Source organism: Cygnus atratus, chromosome 5 (assembly GCF_013377495.2).
Source record: "Cygnus atratus isolate AKBS03 ecotype Queensland, Australia chromosome 5, CAtr_DNAZoo_HiC_assembly, whole genome shotgun sequence".
Taxonomy (NCBI): domain Eukaryota; kingdom Metazoa; phylum Chordata; class Aves; order Anseriformes; family Anatidae; genus Cygnus; species Cygnus atratus.
The window spans coordinates 28,122,534-28,141,168 of record NC_066366.1 but is presented as its reverse complement, the minus strand read 5'-3'; the positions used below and the strand labels follow the sequence as shown (position 1 = coordinate 28,141,168).

The 18,635-nt window shown below is 39.8% G+C and overlaps 1 protein-coding gene across 13 annotated transcripts in view; it reads right to left on the bottom strand.

Moving 5' to 3' along the window:
• RAD51B (RAD51 paralog B) overlaps positions 1-18,635 on the bottom strand; it is a 379,242-nt gene that overhangs the window by 181,655 nt on the left and 178,952 nt on the right. For 5 of the 13 annotated variants that reach the window (XR_007708436.1, XM_035540074.2, XM_050711368.1 and 2 more), the window contains exon 9: positions 12,330-12,378. The exons of the other annotated variants lie outside the window; for them this stretch is intronic. Coding sequence is in view for 4 of the 5 variants with exons in the window: in XM_035540074.2 (XP_035395967.1) it covers positions 12,330-12,378 (49 nt within the window). In the remaining variant the exon portion in view is untranslated. The remainder of the gene's footprint in view (positions 1-12,329; positions 12,379-18,635) is intronic. 13 annotated transcript variants of the gene reach the window in all.

The window sequence follows — 18,635 nt, the reverse complement described above, 5'->3', positions numbered from 1 at the left end:
ATGGAGACATACGTGACTTCACCCACTACCTTTATCTCATCAAATGCTTGTGGCTGACAGCTAGAACAGTACCTGAATTTGTGCTTCCTGGTCTTCTTTATACTCGTGCTCACTGCAGCTGCCCCACTGGAGCCACCTGAGCAGATCCCCATTTCTCTTGTGGACTTTCATGTGAATGTTAGGACAGACTTGGCTGAGTGAAGGAGCACCCCACAGCAACCAACATATCAGACACCCATCATGAATAGCATTTAGTAAAGAATCAACAGCTGTACCTGGCAGAAAAAATCAGTTCTCCAGTATCGGTGGTAGTCACTGGCTTGGCACTGATTGGAAATTGGTAGGTACGATTTCCACCACCACCCCAGGGAAAACTTGTGTACATAATACTAATACTTCCTTCTTTCCCCCTACTGTATTCCACATACAGGATATTTCTGGAATGATAAAAACAACACGCTTTACTCACAGGCACTGAAGGTAATCCCTGTGAATGGGTCAAACTACTTCTGACTTCTATCTCAGTAAGTGAGAATCACAGCACCTTAAAAACAATGCAAGCTTCTGAAACTTTCATAAATAATAATCATCACTGTTAAGGCTATTTCATTGCTTCTAGTCCTGGTTATTCAGAATGAGTTAAAACTTCCAAGGCATTTCAGGAAGTCAGAATTCCAGTGATGCAAAACTATTGCCATAAGAAAATAAGGGTATGAGTGCAATGGGGAAATTTTAATCAAGACAGATTTTATACTCTGTGAATTATAACTTTGTTCTGTTCTTTTTCACCTTTACGCATCTGCACAATTGGAGTCATCTGGGACATACCAAAGGAGTGATTTGTTTTTCCATCTCTCAGTCAAAGAAAGCAAAACAAAATGCAGCAGATTTTCTCCAGAAAACAAGTTTTTGTGATGTCTGCAGCCCAATATTTTAGATAAGAGATTGAGAAAAGCTTCCACTTATAAAAGCATTCATCTGCAACAAATATATAAATCTCTTGAATGGATCCTGTAATTATAAACAGCAGATAACTGGTATCTGAACTTACCAGTCTTGATAAGAATAATGCTACAACTGGCTAAGACTACACACTCACAGACAGGAATGCGTGTTTTTCAAACAGGGTACCACTGGCCCCTGGGTCTTGGATCCCAGCATAAATGTGGTCAATCAGGCTTACCACTACAATAGAAGCCCTTGGTCAGAGAGTGAATGAGGAGCAGATACAGATGAATAGGTTGATTCTTGGCTCCCAGCCATACCATTCATTAAGCTGTTGTCCGAAGCAATGAAGGAATGGTAATTCATAGCTAAAATAAGCAAATGTTACACTTTTACATGATCATTCTTATGCCAAAGCATAGACAGAAAAACTTCAGTTTAGCAATGTGCCTCCAACTTCCAGTGCTGTCTGTGGCTACTCTTGAAGCACAGCTTACAACTTGTCCCTGGCTTACTGCTGTGCTTGAACTTATAATTAGCTTTTTTTTTAGACAAAATAAGATTATCCTAGGTCTTGAATTACAGAAAACGCAGTCCAAGTTTTCTCAAAGGCTGTCCAGCAAGGGCTCCTAACCTAAGAAACCTAAAATTACATTGACTACCACCAGACTTAACCTTTATAAATTCAGTCTTCCTAAAGCAAAGTCAGATGCACATCTGTGATTAGCAGCACAACTCTGATGTTGGCCACAATATAAAATGACCCCAGCACTGGCTACAATTGGAAACGGCCCACACATAGCTCCTTACGCTGGTAATATCAGCATGCAATTTGTTGGACAGATTCTATAATCCACAGATGAAGGTAGTTGTAGGTTTTGAGTTTATCCAGCATTAACAGCCCCTAATAGCCTAGTTCGGTGCAGACATAACAAATGGAAATGGCTTTAAATTATCCTTCCCCTGAGACATAATTTCATAAGAGAACAAACTCTATATGCACAAAGAGAGATTCCAATGTAAACATGTGGTGGAAGCTAAAAGCTGCAGCCAGAGTTAGGGCAAAGCAAGGGATATGATTTCAAAGGCACCGATTTCTTTCCAGTTCACAATATATATATTCTTTTCTGCTGACTTTTCTGCCCTCTGTGCTCAGAAGACCATGTATATTTCAGAAGTCACTTTTTAACTTTTCGAGACCTTAATGGGCTTTGTCTCATTTTTCCCCTCACACAACAACCCTGGCTTGGGTACAGAATCTACAATCATTACGGGTTAATTGCAAGCAGCACCAGAGTCATTATCAGCATCTGACTGTCAGCATTTTAAATTATCCTTTAAGTTCTCAGAAGAATTTGGACTATTTTATTAGCTAATTTGAAATTCTTAAACTGAAAGGAAAAAAAAGAAAAAATTATAATGTATAACAACTCCAGTATAATGGAAACTTTGCTCTTTTATTTCTCAGGATTAATGTAATATCGGGCTGATTTTGTATTTGATGAGATGCCAAGCAGAGTCAGAGAGAAGTTCTGCAGAGAGAAATCCAATGCCCGTGCTCACAAAGCCCGTATTTACAAACTCCGATATTTTTACCCTCTGACTTCTTGGCACTCCAACAAATATACCTATGAGGACATTATATAGCAAACATTATTATTTGGAGGTTTGACCTCATCACCTCTCATAAAAACTCAATACCATATCTAAGTTAGACAGAAAACTTCCAGCAATTTTGCACAATACGATATTGACTTATTTCAAAACTGAAGTTTAGCTGCCTAAAGGTTAGTCACTTTTGTTGGTTTGTCTTTTCAGCAAAGAAGCTGTTTTTAAACATTGCTAACATTCAATGCTGAAACAGCACCCTAAGAGAATAGATAAATTATCTATTTGAAGATGACATGGTGCGTTTGGAAACTGGACATGTTGCATCTGTTATACTAGCAAAGAATAAAAATGTTCCCCATCATCTGGGGTCTATGGTTTCAGACCATTGTGTTTAAAGAGAAATAACCTGTATTTATATGTTCTCTGTAATTAACAGATTTAAGGATTAAAAAAAAAAGTGAACAGAAAAGAGATGAAAATACTGAAATCAGGAAGAAAATGGGTGATGTTTGTGCAAGCTAATATATCTATGCAAATATTACACAGTGTAAAGTGGCAGAAGGACTGCCATTGTAAGTATTTATAATCCAACAAAACAACAGTCTGCATGTACAAAAAAAGTTTTAGTCAAATTTTTGTGTATTATGCATTATTTGAGTGTTATGTCTCCAACTCTAAAGTTGCTATACTTTTGTTACTACAGTCAAGATGTGAACAGGCTGAGGTGTTAGGCTAAAGAACATGTGAACAATTGATCAAAATTTCCATGTTGCCAATACTCACACATCCGAAATTGTCATAACTATGTCTAGTGTCTCCATCTTCAAATCCTGCCCTAATTAAACACACCTAAAAAGCCACTGATACCAGCTTCTTGCTTTAAAGACTTGTTTTTTTTTTTTAAATTTCTTTAATGAATGCTTGACCAAAGACCAGTCTGTGATTTCCCAAAGTAGAGTACTTCACTAGTAGGGGAAAAAAGATCTGATAAGCAAAACATCTCCCTAGAAAAACATAAAGGGAATGGCCATTCCTCTGCTTTGCCTAGACATATCAGTTGTAAAAGAATTGTGAGTATGTAGTCATCAATAAATCCATGTACATGCATACACACACACATACACACATCTTCTAGTATATCCTGAAACATCTGCATGTTTACACATGAAATGTGGAATGTGAAAGCTCCAGCTGTTTCAGACATTCACCACTCTGAGAACGTTTTCTGAAAGGAAACTGTGCATTAGAACTTGATACTCCTGTCTTTTGAAGAAGCTTAATTTAGGCAACGACGGAAATGGGATTTAAAAGTTTTTTAGAACAGCTACAACAGCTAAGTAAAAGGGCTTTACAAATCAAATGTTAGCTGGGAGTTTTGCTTTAATTTTACTAAATAACTCTCCCCCCCACCCCCAACTTTTTTTTCTCCCCCTTTTCCTTCCCCAGCAGTCCAGGACACACATGAAAAATCCATATTTAGAGAAACTACTATACTAAGCATGAGTTTTGGAGAAACCATGAAATCTCTCGCCTTTGTCAAGCTGCCATTTAGATATGCAATCCTTCACTTTATGTTGTCCTTTTTGTGGGATGTTGGGATGTGTTAGGATAAAACATCAAGAGCTGAAGGCATACCAGAAGTTGGCTACTACATGGAGATGCTCCTCTATTTGAAAAACAGCATCTAATATATGAAATTTCCTGGCAGATGTTTTCTGAACCTGTATCAACATAAAGGATTGCTGGGGCTTTAGCTGCTGAATCTGACAGCTAACTCAGGCAGATTCATCCACTCACAACATTTTGGCCTTAACAAATGTCTGATGAGTCCAGATTTGTCAACTGAAAATCACACGTTTATCTGCAGGAGTATCATCTAGCAAAGGATTGGTAAGGAAGCTTTCAAATTAGAAGAAAACACCCTAAGAAGGGTCAAAACATTAAAATACTATCATCACTGATTTCTCTAGCACCAAGGCTGCTTGGATCCAGAACTCTGGCTGAAGGTTCATTCTCCATGTGAAGGTGAGGTGGAAAGAATAAAAAATTTTTTTTGCTTTTAACATAAAACACGATCCTTTTCAGCTCTCAAATGTATCCTTGTTGTCCTTTCCCACTCATGTAACATTTCTCTGCTGGAATAAACTTCATGCTCATCACTCACTCCCTCCCCTTTGAATTCAGCAGTTTTCTCTCCACTACTAAATCCAGTGCAAGCTCCTTCACACCATCTTTCAGAATCTGGAGAACTTTGCAACTTTCTATCAATCCAACTTTTTCTTAATTCCCAGAGTAGCACATGACTGCTAGTTTCATCTGTTCATCTGATAGATGATCATACTCTGTATACATGACCTTCTCCCATCTTCTAACTTACGTCACAGCCTTCCTCTCCTCTCCCATGTCCCTTTGAAAGTCCTTCTTCTCCTGTTCTCTATATAGATTCTCTCTGACAGTATATACATGCAGTATTCTGTGTGGTGCACAGCTTTGCCCTCTGCAACTTTAACTGCTTGACTGTAGCAAAATCCCCCAGGACAAGAATGATGATGTCTGTCTATACGGAATTGTTTACAGCCCCATCAAAAATAAACAACGACGAAACAAGTAATAGGACTGGCCAGCACTTACACTGTCTGCAGTCTGTAGCACTGCCATGCTAGTAACTGAACATTTGAAAGCATCCTCCCTGACATGAAACAACTGCAGGAGACCATTGCATGCACTGGAAAAGAAATCCACTTTCTGCAATTTCAGTAATAAAAGATGATAAAGATGAGCAGGGAGAGCAGCAACCAAAGAGAAAATAAAGATCCATTATCCCTTATGTTGGAACTCAGCCAAAGGGAAGTTGAAACCACCATTTCACCACAAGATACTCAGGAGAGACAGTTATTTTGAGAGGAACTGAAGTTACACAAGAGAGTTTTGACAGAGAGCAGGAAACCAAATCAAAATGAGACACTAATTTAGAGTAAGACACAAGTGACAGCCACGGTTTACTGACTTTCCTGCCTTCTTGCCAGATGCAGCAAGAACATGCCATTTGCAAAGCTGATAACATCTCTCTGAAGGCATAAAAATCACAGTAAAAGATTACTTTTAATCTGAACCCCACTTCCAAGCACCGTAGTTTGGACATGTCATGAAAGAAGTGCTGTACCCTGCTCCTCTTGAAATGAGGGAAAAGAATCCCTTCACCTCTTCTCATCTGTGATCGTTCACTTCCTCCTGATGAATAAACTTAATCTTTTATTGTAAGGTACTTATTGAACAAAGAAACACAATTCGATAATGTTCAATGATAAGAATTTCCTGCTCCCCGCCCCGCAGACATCTCCATTCACAGAACAGAACATTTTAAAGGAAGCTGTTCTTACACAAGTCATTGTATAAACACTTGTGCAGAGACCATAAGGAATTGAGATGTGCTTTCTCAAAAGGGAACCAGGTGAACCAACTTCAAAAATTTTCTCCTCTCGTTTGTACCTTCCCTTAGGCTCCATCTCATTAATCTAAAACACATGAAATTTTGTCACCCAAAGGAAAGATAAATCCAGAAGGTCTCTCCTGTGGTTTATGCTTGCCATACTTTGATTTAATGACTTCAGTTCTTCATTTTAAAAGGTTCCACTTCTGTAAACAGTCTTTCCAAAAGTCATTATATGAGCCACAGACTGCCAAGTGAGATCCTGACTACTTCAGCTGGCAAGGAGGATTCAAGATTCATTTCTGCTGCCTTTAGTGCTGGTTCCATGTATAAAATGTTCCATGTCCTAACGTGACATGACATAATATGGGAGATTATATCCATTTCTATTACACACCTCCAACGTCTTTTAAAGTCTCCATCCAGAAATCAACTTAAAGGTCTACTTTCAAGTAACCAAACACAACTCCCAAATGAAAACTCTCAGGAATACGTCAATTTGTGAATTGTCTCACAACACATTTATTTATAGCTGTAAAACAGGGTTTATCTGTTATGAAACATGTTTGTGCATTTGGGCCATGTTCTTCAACTAGAAGTTTTTCATCCAGTCCTGCAGTTCTAAACCTTAACAAGCTGGGGACCTACTGTCTTCAGAGCACATAACTACCTCAGCTGCTGTCACTTCTTTATGCTACTGGTTTACAGTGTAGTTACACTGCAGCCCATTGGGACAGACCGACCTACACAGTAATTTCCAGAAACACTGTTTCTGTCTCACTGATATGTTTATCCTCTCATTTGCTCATCAGAAGCTCGATACTTCACTATGTTAAAGATGAATCCCTTTTTTTCCCTCTGAAGATCACCCTCCAGACTGCCAGCTCAGTCCCTGCTAGCTCCAGGCTGCCAGTCAGCCCCACTGGGTCATCACAGACTTGCACGCTGATAAATATTTCAAGAGTGTATTTCAAGTGCCATGATTACAGCAGCAGTTTTCATCATCGCTACTCTAATTGTTGAGGTACTCACAGAGGTTATCATTTCTGCAAAGGAAAAGAAAATCTGGAGACTTCTGTAGGAAAACCCAGACGACTCATTCTTTGTTGTTCTCCTTCTCCAGAAACTGACTCTCGAGACTGTTGTGAGATGCTGGTCCATGCTTATTAGTCACATAATATTTACTGTCATATTATGAAGTATATAAACACCCTGCTTACAGTTAGAATTTTAATATTATGACTTCTTCTCTTCCCCATCTTCCGTCCTCACCAGGCTATAGCGAAACTGCCACATATAACCCATTTACAACACCAACATTTAAAGACTTTGGAGACAGTGCCATTCTACTTTCACCGTTCCACTTTGTTCCGTCTCAATTCTGCCCCTGCTCAAGATAAATGATCTTTTAAAATATGCCTACGTTCACAGGCCACAACAGGAGAGTGGGGTTTACTCAAAAAAGGGGCTCTTGACAGTTATATAACCAGAATGGAATAAGATCTCAGTTAAGATAAGTAGCTAATCTGGCTAAGACCTCCTTCTGTATTAGGTCAGTGCTTTTTGTACCAGAGATCTAGGTCCACCAAACCAGATAGAAACGGAGAGCAACAGCTAACACATTTACTGATTGCTGTGGAAATCATTGATGACCTCAGTACAATTCAGAAATCCCATTTGGCTGGAGGCAGGTATTATTTTGGACACGTTTATGATGCGTATGTATGACAGGTGAACAACTTGCATAATGACACTGACAGCAACCAGTTTAACGATTCAAATATTCCCCATGGGAATATGCAGCAGTCACACTTTAGTCCACATCTTTCAAATCTGACTTGTATTCTTCATCCAAGCCCTCTGTATCCAGCACGGTGCAAAGTATGCAAACCTTCCTGAGCTGTCTGGTGTCTGAGTGAATAAGTGCCTTTTTTACGGGGGGGAAGGAGGGGATGGTAAATATTACTGGCCACAGCTCAGATGAGCTTTGCTATACTTTTCATCTCCACAAAAAACCCAGAGGACTGAGCAGCATGTGGCCAGGAAAAGCTGCATCCAGAGAGAGGCTATGAAAACATCCTCCTGTAGAGTCACTAAGAGGGAAGTTAAGCTCTTCCACAACAGAGTACAAAACTAATTCTATGAGAGCTCTGCTTTATATGTCTGGAACTGTAATTTGTATCCATGCATCACTGTTCTTAAAATCCCAGAAGTTCTGCGAGGACGCATTTCAAAAGAAAGCACAGATACACAAGTCTTGGTTGTGCACCCCACCAAGCTTACATGTCACTGCCATGCAGAAACTAACACTATACATACAAGCTATGAGTGAGTATGCCTAAGTTAGGCATAATACCTACCAAAAGTGAAAGAAGAATTTTCCTTGAAACCTGCTAGAAAAAAAAATCATAAAACTGCATGTCACTAACAATAAAGTATGCATATTCTCTCATGCCTCAGGATGACTTCAGGTCTTAATTTCTTCCACAGACACACTTCTCCACCAGATTCTAACAAGGCTCTGCCAAAACCCAAGGATTACAGTGCAAAAACAGTTTTGTCCCTTCACCTATGACATGTAGCAAATGGACCGCATTTAGTTGGCCTTTCATTTTCCAATCTCATTTTCCCTTACTGTAAAATCATAGCAGTATGTACAGCCAGAAGTTTCCAGTGAACATCCACCCTGCCCTGCAACATCTACATCTGCACTGCAAGAAGCTGGGTTAAAGATTGTTTTATACAAATGTTTTAGATAGTCTCAAATATTTCAAGCAATAGCGTCACGCATGTGCCGTCCCAAAGTTCACTCAACCATACTGCTAGCATGATGTCTTCTAAGGCCGAAGTTTACTGCTACCTCTTCCAGTCACTGCACATTCCTAGACGCTTGCCTGCACAACAGAGAAGACTGAATAGTTAAATAGCAATTCCAAGCATAAAGACCTCTACAGTCTTACTTTCCCACTGATCTCCTGAAGCCTCACCCTGGAAAGCCATTCTACGACAAGGACTGTTTTTTTGTTTGTTTTGTTGTTGTTGTTGTTTTTTGTGGCCCTCTTCTGAACTCTTGTCCAGTATTTCCATATCATCCTCAAAGTTTGAGGATCAGAAATGGACACAAATTCCGAAAGAAGTTTATTACTGTACCAGGACTGTTAAACAGCATTCCTTTTCTCTACGTGGCAATCCTGCTAAAGTGTATCAGGATCACATTAAGAGGCTCTTTGCCAGAGCTGATTAGCAAAGACTGCTTCTGCTGAGGAAGTTTCAACTACTTTCCCAACCCAGGATAATCTCCAAATCATCGTTTAAGACAGTTTCTTAAGTTGAATGCACAAACTCGCATTCTTTCCTCTCATTTACATTGCCTTTATTTGGGTGTAGCAGAACAACACGGAAGTATGTCTAATCTTTAAAAAGGAGCTAAAAATCAGACAAGGAGATAAATGGAATAACCCAATAAGCCATGAAGATGTCCCATAAAAGTTGTGTGCAAGCATGCTGTTGAGACAAAAGGGGAAAAGCCTTCAGTCCCACTGCCCATATTGAGAATTGCCTGGGAAACCATCGCATCAATGGAACTAATTTGGCACCATTCCACAGCACTAAATTCACAAGTGAAATCTTTAAAAAGTCACTAGCTGCTGCTGCTGGTATTTAAAAGTGTCCCTAGCATCCCAGCATTCTTTTATGCACTTAATATTTTACCTAATTCTGATAGTCTGGGAAATATACACACCCATTCTATTAATTGCTTTTAGTAACAAGCATTTACCGTCATCTTCAGGACAGATTTCATTTTGTGGGAACAAATTACATCCTGGAACCAAAGTCATAGTCAGGAGTTTCACAGAACATGGACTTACCACGTCCACCTCCAGTACATCAGATATTTATCTGTAAAGGCCAAAGGACAAATATACTTTAAAAACTACACTACATTATCTTTCATGTGTTTCCTTTTGCAACTTTGGTTGCACAAGCACAATAGTGTAAACAGTATGATTTCCCCTTATCAGCAACCTGTGTCCTCCAGGATTTATTTAGAGGTGCCAGAATCAGGTTCCCCGACATCGTCGCTGACTAACTCCATAGACACTGGATTATCCTATCAGCAAGACTGCTGGGAGAACAGTCTGGCTAAGGAGCAAAAGCCCTTGTTTATATACACATTCCTTCTTAACTAACAGGGAAATAACTCCAATTAAAAGTAACAAAATAGCTCAGTACAAGCATAACCACTGACACATGCTCCTATCATACACAGGGCCTTAAGTCTAGAACTACAACTGGGAACTGTTAGTAAAAGATGGTCAGAAATTTAGGCCCCTCTGCCAGCTTTTGGCAGCGGCTCTCTTCAAGTTTTTTCTACCCAAGTACATCAAAGCTCAAAAAAAAAGCCCAAACCATCCAACCATCTATCAACTGTAGTTACATGGAGTTTCTGACTCAGTCTTTGGCTCATAGACAGTGCAATAAGATACAGCTTTTTCACTGCTGTTTCACTAGTTCAGCCCAAGTCAAGAGACTGATTGACTCTAGGAGAAATTACATTTTACCTTTTGGTCACTGGTTTGGATCCATTACAGGTCAGTAGTAGCCAAATGTCATCACCAGCAGACAGTTGTTTATGGTCTGATGCGAAATGAATTTGCCTATTTACTGCAATGTGTAGCGGAATTGCTATCTACATCACCAATGACTTTCCCAACAGCTTTAGAGATTCAGCAAAAGGCTAAATGGGAACCTGAGCCTCCATTCTGATTGAGCTTGGTAGTGAAATTTCCAGGCCAAAGCTGAAACACGATGTTAAATCAGTAAAACAGCTTATGCTATTACCACTTGTGTTTAGTGGTCCAAGGAGAAGAGGAAGACAACTATGGCTTACAGTATCTTTCGGCTTGGTGCCTTCCAATAACGCTAAAATCTATGTAGTAGTCTGTTTTTAGCAAATATTTTCCTAACTACCAATGCAAGTAGATGCATAGCTATTTGTGTCAATACAAAACTTCCAGGAAGCACCAAAATTCTTTTCATCTAACCTATATTAGGCGTTAGGAAAACGTTCATGTTGACCGTCAGGTGGGATTTAAAACTCTTTTTAAATGCGCCTTGGTTACATCTGGTTAGTTACGGTAAGACCATCACTGACGTTATAACCAGTTACTTTTTCAAGGAATGTCAACATTTGAGGGCTATGACTTACTGGTAGTTTAATATTATCCTGGGATTAATAAGAGAGGAGAAAAGTAGACTGTGAGTTATGGGAGGATGTGTACTGCAAGAGATTTGGCAGGGCAGGGTTCTCATTAGGCCAAAATTCAGGATGTCCTACGTCTGTGTGCATGCTATTAATCACTGGTTAAGGCACACCAATAAAAGTAGTTTTTCCATTAAAAAAAAATAATTGCTCATTTCAGGAGGAATAGAACCATCCTATCTACTGAGTTCAGATTTTTGGAAAAAGCAGATTTTCTTCAAGTACTGTTCAAAACAATCTCACATCACACAGAGGGCTCAAGAAGAGACTATTTTTTTTCCCTTCTGCCTTCAGATAGGACTGTTCCTTCTTAAAATTTAAGAAATATTTATTCACCTGAGATGGCAGAAAAGAATCTTCAAACCATCAACACACAACATCAATAAAGTAGATGGATTTATGATTAAGGAATTAGAGATTAAAAGAATAAGATTGTCTTTCATAAGAGCCCTCAGTTAAGAAATAAGATACATATTAGAGAGTCATCAAAATACGTAACCTTGCATATAGGTTAATAAACAGATATAACAAATGTGGCACAACAAAGAGGAGGATATACAGAAAATGATGGTAAGAAAGACCAAGTAAAAATCGGACAAAATAGCAGCATCACAGGCTTGCAGGATATTTCAAGTTGTCTCAAGAGGTCTCTAGTCCTACCTCCTGCTCAAAGCTGAGACAGCTGTGAGGTCACACCAGGCTACTGAAGATTATATCACAAAAGGCCACCAGTCATGGCACTGAAAGATGCTACAAGATCAAGAGGTAAAATAATTTTGCCTCTTGCCTTTTTTTTTTTTTTTTTTTAATTACATAGACTGTTATCTTAGGCTTTGCTTTATTTTTTGAAAAGTCTGTGTATTGAAAAGAACACGATTGCCTCAGTCATACGAACAATATGGAATTGTGGCCATGGAGATGGAACGAAGCTTAGAAAGACCCCTTTCACGTTCAAAACAAGTAATCGAGTGGTTACAGGTAGTCAGATCTGAGTATCTGAACTGAGAAAACCCCATAGAGTTTCAAGAGCCTGTGATGCAGTCTTTTCCAAAAGAGTGTAAATAGGGCATGTCACCTCACCAACACCCAGGACCACAACGTACTGATGGTGCCAAAGAAGGAAACCACACTGCAAAGAGGAAGCAACAAATTCAGTTTAAACATCTTGCAGGTTTAAAACAACTTTATCATAACCAGAAACAGCTATTAATTTTGAAGCAAAAACACATCATTAGCAATTAAACTGCCAAAACTGTGCAGTAAGCTCTCAAACATTTTCAATGGCACTATTGAGTGCAGGGATTGCTCACTGCTACGTGCAAGGATACCACTGGCAGGCAATTGTTAAAAAGAGAGATTAGAACATGATACACCACTACCACAAGTACCTGTGCAAAATGCAATGCAAACATCACAGAATTTCATACAGATGTAAGAAGTAGGGCAGGTAAACTATTTTGTTTTGTTCTTCACTGGTAGAGCAAAAGGAAGACCTCACAAAACAACGTTTCTGGGATTGGGAGGGAGCAAAACTGGAGAGAGAGAGAAAGAATAACTCATATGTTAGTTTGTGTAGCATGTCTCTGGTTATGATCACGAACCTCAGCCTACTCTCCTCACATCTTCAAGATATATATTTTATCAGACCAAACATCTCCACTAAACATGTTACTTGACGAAATCTTTTTTTCATTGAAACCACTGTTATTGCAAAAATTTTCAGCACAAACAAAATAGGAAATACTTTATCATGCTGAAGCTTGATGAAAATCCACTCTTTTATAGACAGAGCAATTTATTTATTTGCTTGAAACGCACCTGATTCACTACTCCACTACACCAAACTGCAAGTGAATTTCTACCCCCATAAATACTGATGCAAAAGAACAACACTCAAATCCTGGGCTGCAACTATAATAATCTTGAAATCACCCTAATTGCATGCACTGGGCTACTAAACTATGTGCCATTTGACTTGCTCATGGTTACTATGCAGCCTGCTGGTCACAAATACCTTTTCATAACTCCTAAGGAAAGCAAGATATCCTTACCTAAGGGAAAGCCCCAGCTAACTAAAATAAGTTTTCCAGCTCCTTTACACAGCCAGAATTGCATGACAGTGATAGAGCCTCCCCTCACCCATAGGATTTTCCCATCTAGACAGAAGACATCTCACTTTAAGAAAAGGCAGGTACATCTCAGGATACATCTATAGGGTGCATGGTAAATACCAGGAAGATTAGCCTGTGGTGACCTCTCTGCGACTCATCTGCTGCCGGAACCTCGGGATCCGAGCGGCTCATTTCATGCTAGCTCCCATGACCGTAACACACTGCTGTCACGGCAGTGACTAAGAAGCAGATGCACCCTCAGGAAAGGGAGAGCTGGGCAGCTGTTGACCATAAGCCAAGACAATGAACTCAACGGCTATAAAGGACTTCACGTGTTGATCCCATGCTGTTCAGTTACCTCATGCTAACCCAGAGGAAAAGAACGTGACCAGAGCCTTTGACAGTTTGTGTTATTCTGGTTGAACTGGCATTAGACCAAACCGGGGATTCCAAGGATCATGAGGTTTTTGGCATTTAACTTGAATCCACCATGAACGTTTCCTCTTAAGATTCAGATACTGAATGACACAATGTTAGTTTGTACGCACTGAACTTTATCTGAAACTTCATTCTTGTCTTTCATTCCTACTGAATGCTAACAGGAGAAGATTTACTCTCTGAAGCGATCTCTGAAGTTTCAAACACCTCCATCTTTTTAGTCAGTGCCCTTCAGTGGGTAGCAGTTTTCTACCAGCAATTTAAGAACATTAGTTAACAGACAGCCACTGTTTTCAACTCTTTAAGGAGACCATCAATATTATCAGTTAAAAAAAAAAAGACACCAAAACCAAAAAAAAAAGACAGAGGGAACAGCAAGAAAAAAACACAACAACCAGACTTACAAACGATCCTTCAGCAGCGGATGCTAGAGATGACTGGGCACAGGAGTTGGGTATACTGGGCAAGTGGTCACTGCAGGCCCCTAGCAGGCTGAATGCCATACTTAGTAGCACAAACAACAGTAACAGTGAAGGACATGGCACCTCAGGGTTCAGTGCAGACTAGCCTCTTAACTGCACAGTGAAGACATGAACACTTCTCCTGCTGAAATTGATCTTGTTTCTCATTGTCACGCGTTACCTGAGCCTGGTAGCTGCAGCTTACCACAGCCAGGCAATGGGCATTACAGCTCCCTACTAATCCTTCCTACTGGTCTTCAGACGAGGGCTGTATTGCCTGACTTACCTTACATGAAAATAAATAAAAAAACACACTTGCTTGAAAAGCAAGTCTCCTTTAGGGAATAATTTTGCACAAAAGGGTCAGGAGACCAAAAGAGTTGAAAACCACGTAACGAACCAACCTGCAGCAAGTAAAGATGATAAAGGACTTGCTTCAAAGCTATGCTAGTGATCTCAATCCAAATACTAATGCAGATGCAGGCTAAGAGGTATTTGAGACAGAGAATGGATACTATTGGATAGATCTGTTAAAAAATGGGAATTTACGTACTTCTACTCTCAATGTGTTTGAAAAAAACAGCAGCCAATTCCTATACAGTACATATTTGCAGAGTATCGTACAGCCAAAAACTGCAACCACTTAAAACGCAATTCTGGATTCAGACTGATTATCAGTGATTTTAATTAAGACCCATCCTGCATCATTTACAGTTCCTCCTTAAAAGCAGATGACAAAATCCATCTGACTGGTTTGCTAAGCAAAACCAACAAAAAAAAAAATAACAAGAAATTGAAAATTTACCATCTAAAAATAGGAATTAAAATTAAAAGATAAGAAAGGGAAGCAATAAATTGGATGAAATCAGATATTTTAGGAAGAAAACAAGAATTTATTTATTTTGTGTGCAAGACATCATGTTTATTAGCTTTTTTCTTCAAAGCTACAGAGACAGTTGTTGAAGCTTGAAATTGTAGTTCCATTCCCCTCTGCTTTTAAATTAAACAAATGATCTCAGTTTTTGGAGCAGTTTTTGACTCTAGGGAAACTATGCCATTAAGAGAGTGCCAGAAACACATCTAATTGATGCATGTCCCAAAAAAAGCTCAAAAGAGCGCAGACATACAACATATAGATTTCAAGGAAATTACTGAAAGGCCACAGAGCTTCAACAGAATGTGATATGTGAAACACGGCATGTGAAAGACTCGGTATCAAAAGGGTAAATTCAGCTCAAGAGATATTAATCTGATTACCTAAGAGGTACTATAAATTGGATATGCTCCTTTGTGCGCCATATCCAAACCTGGACAGATGGAGGAGACTTTATGCTCCATTTTCTGACATGTAATTAGTTTTTAAGGGATTATCAAGTTACAGATACAAAGTTTAAAGCAATTTTTTCATACGAGAGAATTGTGTACAGTAACCAGCGTATTTTCTGATTTAATTAATTTCCATATGATTTGCTGACTGTTTCTTTGAGTGGCACTGTGGATTACGAGCTCCACAACTTGACTTTTCTGTTCTCATTTTCACTTGAGTGCTCTCTGTGCACCTGCCTGACAGCAAACCAGTCCTACAACATCTCTAAACAAAGCGCTCTACACAGAGCTCAAACTCAAGACTTGTACAGAGTAAATTGAGGCTAATTTTATGCAATATGTTTTTTTTTATCCAAATAAGTAATTTTTCTGCACCATCTCCTCCCCTCTCCTTCCTACACTCATTGCCATTTTCCAGGGTCTAGATACAAAAAAGAAAAAGTCAAAATAAATGATCCTATGCATATGGCTCCTTCCCATGCAAGATCATGCGGTGATGCCACAGCCTAACTTCCATGACTGTGTAAGATGAAGTCACTGGCCTTGGACTATCAAGTCAGTTAGCTATTAAAATGTTACTATTTTACATTACGGCAAGTAGTGCATTTTAAAAACAAATTTGAAATCTGTTTTTGTTGGTGTTTCTAAACTCCATTTTAGATCACAGTATAACAAAGCACAAAAATCTTCAACTATGGCATCTTTTACTTTCCATTTTACACTAAAAAAGGCTACTTGCAGGGCTTATCAAATCACTTAGTTTTGTAGACCACGGCAGCATCCCCATGAGGCCACCTTCTGTTTATTTCTCCATCAGCATCCCACATCTGGAAGATTGCGCTTGCATCTACAGGCATATGAATAACAATTATATTTTCACAAAAAGAGGGAAAGGCTTTGCCTGCCTCCACGAGCATTACCCTATATAGCTTTTAATTACTTTGAATATAGCTTTTAATCATTTCAGCAAAGAGAGCCACAGTCATCAATCCCTGCATTAAGACAAGGAGCATTCAGGGAGAAGTGTTTTGGAAAGGGTGACTTGGGAGCAGCAGCAGGGCCGGGAGGCAGCAGGGCTGAAGCTGCAGCGGGTACACAGTCAACGCTTACGGATGAGGCAGCCACGCTGCCAGGGAGCTGGGGCCCGCTGCCATCCAACTGCCGGGGAAGCAAGGCGAGGAGGCGAGTCCATGAAGAAAGGCTGTAGCAGCGTGGGAGGACTATGACCTTTTGATCTCCAAGATGTTCCTGATGTACCAAAGTGACATGTCAGCTCTAATAGGCTATACTCCCCAACTGGTGGCAGGGGCCTACAAATTACTGTGAGATCTGAAGGCATTTGTTGTGATGATCCTGGCCTGGATAGGGCACATCACCACTTCCCCAGCAGGACTATCTGGCAGGCTATCCCAGCAGTTCCCAAACCCGGGGTCATAACCTCCAGCAGGGTCACAGCAGCACAGAGTGGGGTCACAAGCCTGACAGAGATTCGATTGTATGTGTTAGTATTTAGGGTCGCAAGCTCGGCTGGAGTGAGTTCACCACCAGAAACAGAGGCACAAACAGAAACCATGTGGGAACAGCTGGCCTAACAGATTTCACGCTCAGAAACTACTTCTTGATACTCAGATGTGCCCATGAGACTCTGTTACATGTCCTTGCACCAGCCTGAAACAACAGCTCCCCTGCCAGGTACCAAAATGGTTCAGATTACTCCCAAAGAATCATGGATGCTTATCCTGTAGTAGCATCTGCTGTCTCCTATTTCTACCATTTCTTCACCCATCTTTCTGTACAGCGTTATGATCACTTGAACTGCTCTTCTCTGAACGCTCCTTTATTTTTACTGCTTAGTATACTGATTGAGGAGACAAGCAGAATCCAGATTGGATGAACTTCCCCACGTGGAGCACGCTAAATCTGCTCGAACTCAAGCTGCCTATTTTCATTAAATTAAGGGATCATACAGCAACCATATGCTGTCGTTTTATTATCATGTTATGTTTGGGTTTGAATGTAACCTTTTAGCAGCAGAACGTCACTGGGAAGAAGTTCATTCACATACCACAGCACCCAGCTTCAACCTCCAAAATAGGCTAATAGGTTATAAAACATCCATCATTTATGACAATAAATCATTATTACAATAATAAAGCAGGAAATACACACAAATTAAGCAGAAACACCAACGTCCTCTTTTTACGATTAAGGGAGGTCAATCATTAAGGTCATCAATCATGGAGGCTGCCTGAGATTAACAAGGAGCCACTTTTTCAAACATCCTGCAGTAAATCCAGAGGAAACCCAGCTGGAACTACAACCAGAACATAGACATCAGACCTTGAAATCATTCTGTCCTCTCTTCCTGGCCCTCCCGATCTGCATAACACCTGAACCCAGAGTCACTCCCAAATGGTCCATGTTCTGAAGGTGAGCTATATGATTCACCTAACACCGCAAGCCAAATGCAGGTCCTTCACAGTGATGCTTCCCCACATACAGAAATCTGTCAGATCTCTCCCAGTCCCACCAGAAGAGAGATCCACTGTTGGTACTGTAAAACTCCACAAGAAATGGGACCGACTGCTACTACATAACGAAGATTCAATTTTTATTTTATTTTGCCTTGGCCTGTTTGTACAGATTTAAGGAGAATCCAGTAAGTTAAGAACAGCATTGGGCAGAATTTAATTGACCACTGTGCATCTGGTCAGTGCTGTGTAGCTTGTACCTACCCTTGAATAACTTTCACAATGCATTTTGAAAGATAAGTTCGTTTGGAGCAGTTCCACCAACACTAGGGTACAATGCAGGGCTGCAGAATGAGTCTAGAGCCAAACCATATCTTCTGTTCCTGATTTAAGCCATTGGTTTGCAGGACCACAGTGAAAATTCAAGTTGATCTTTTCTATTCTGCACAAAATGGGAAATATTTTAAAACATTTTAGGGCACAAAGAGATGGCAAATTGCAGTCCTGTTATAATGCTTTACAGCTATATGCCATGAAAGTCAGTGGCTGACCTGTGCAGGCTCTCAATTTATTGCAGTT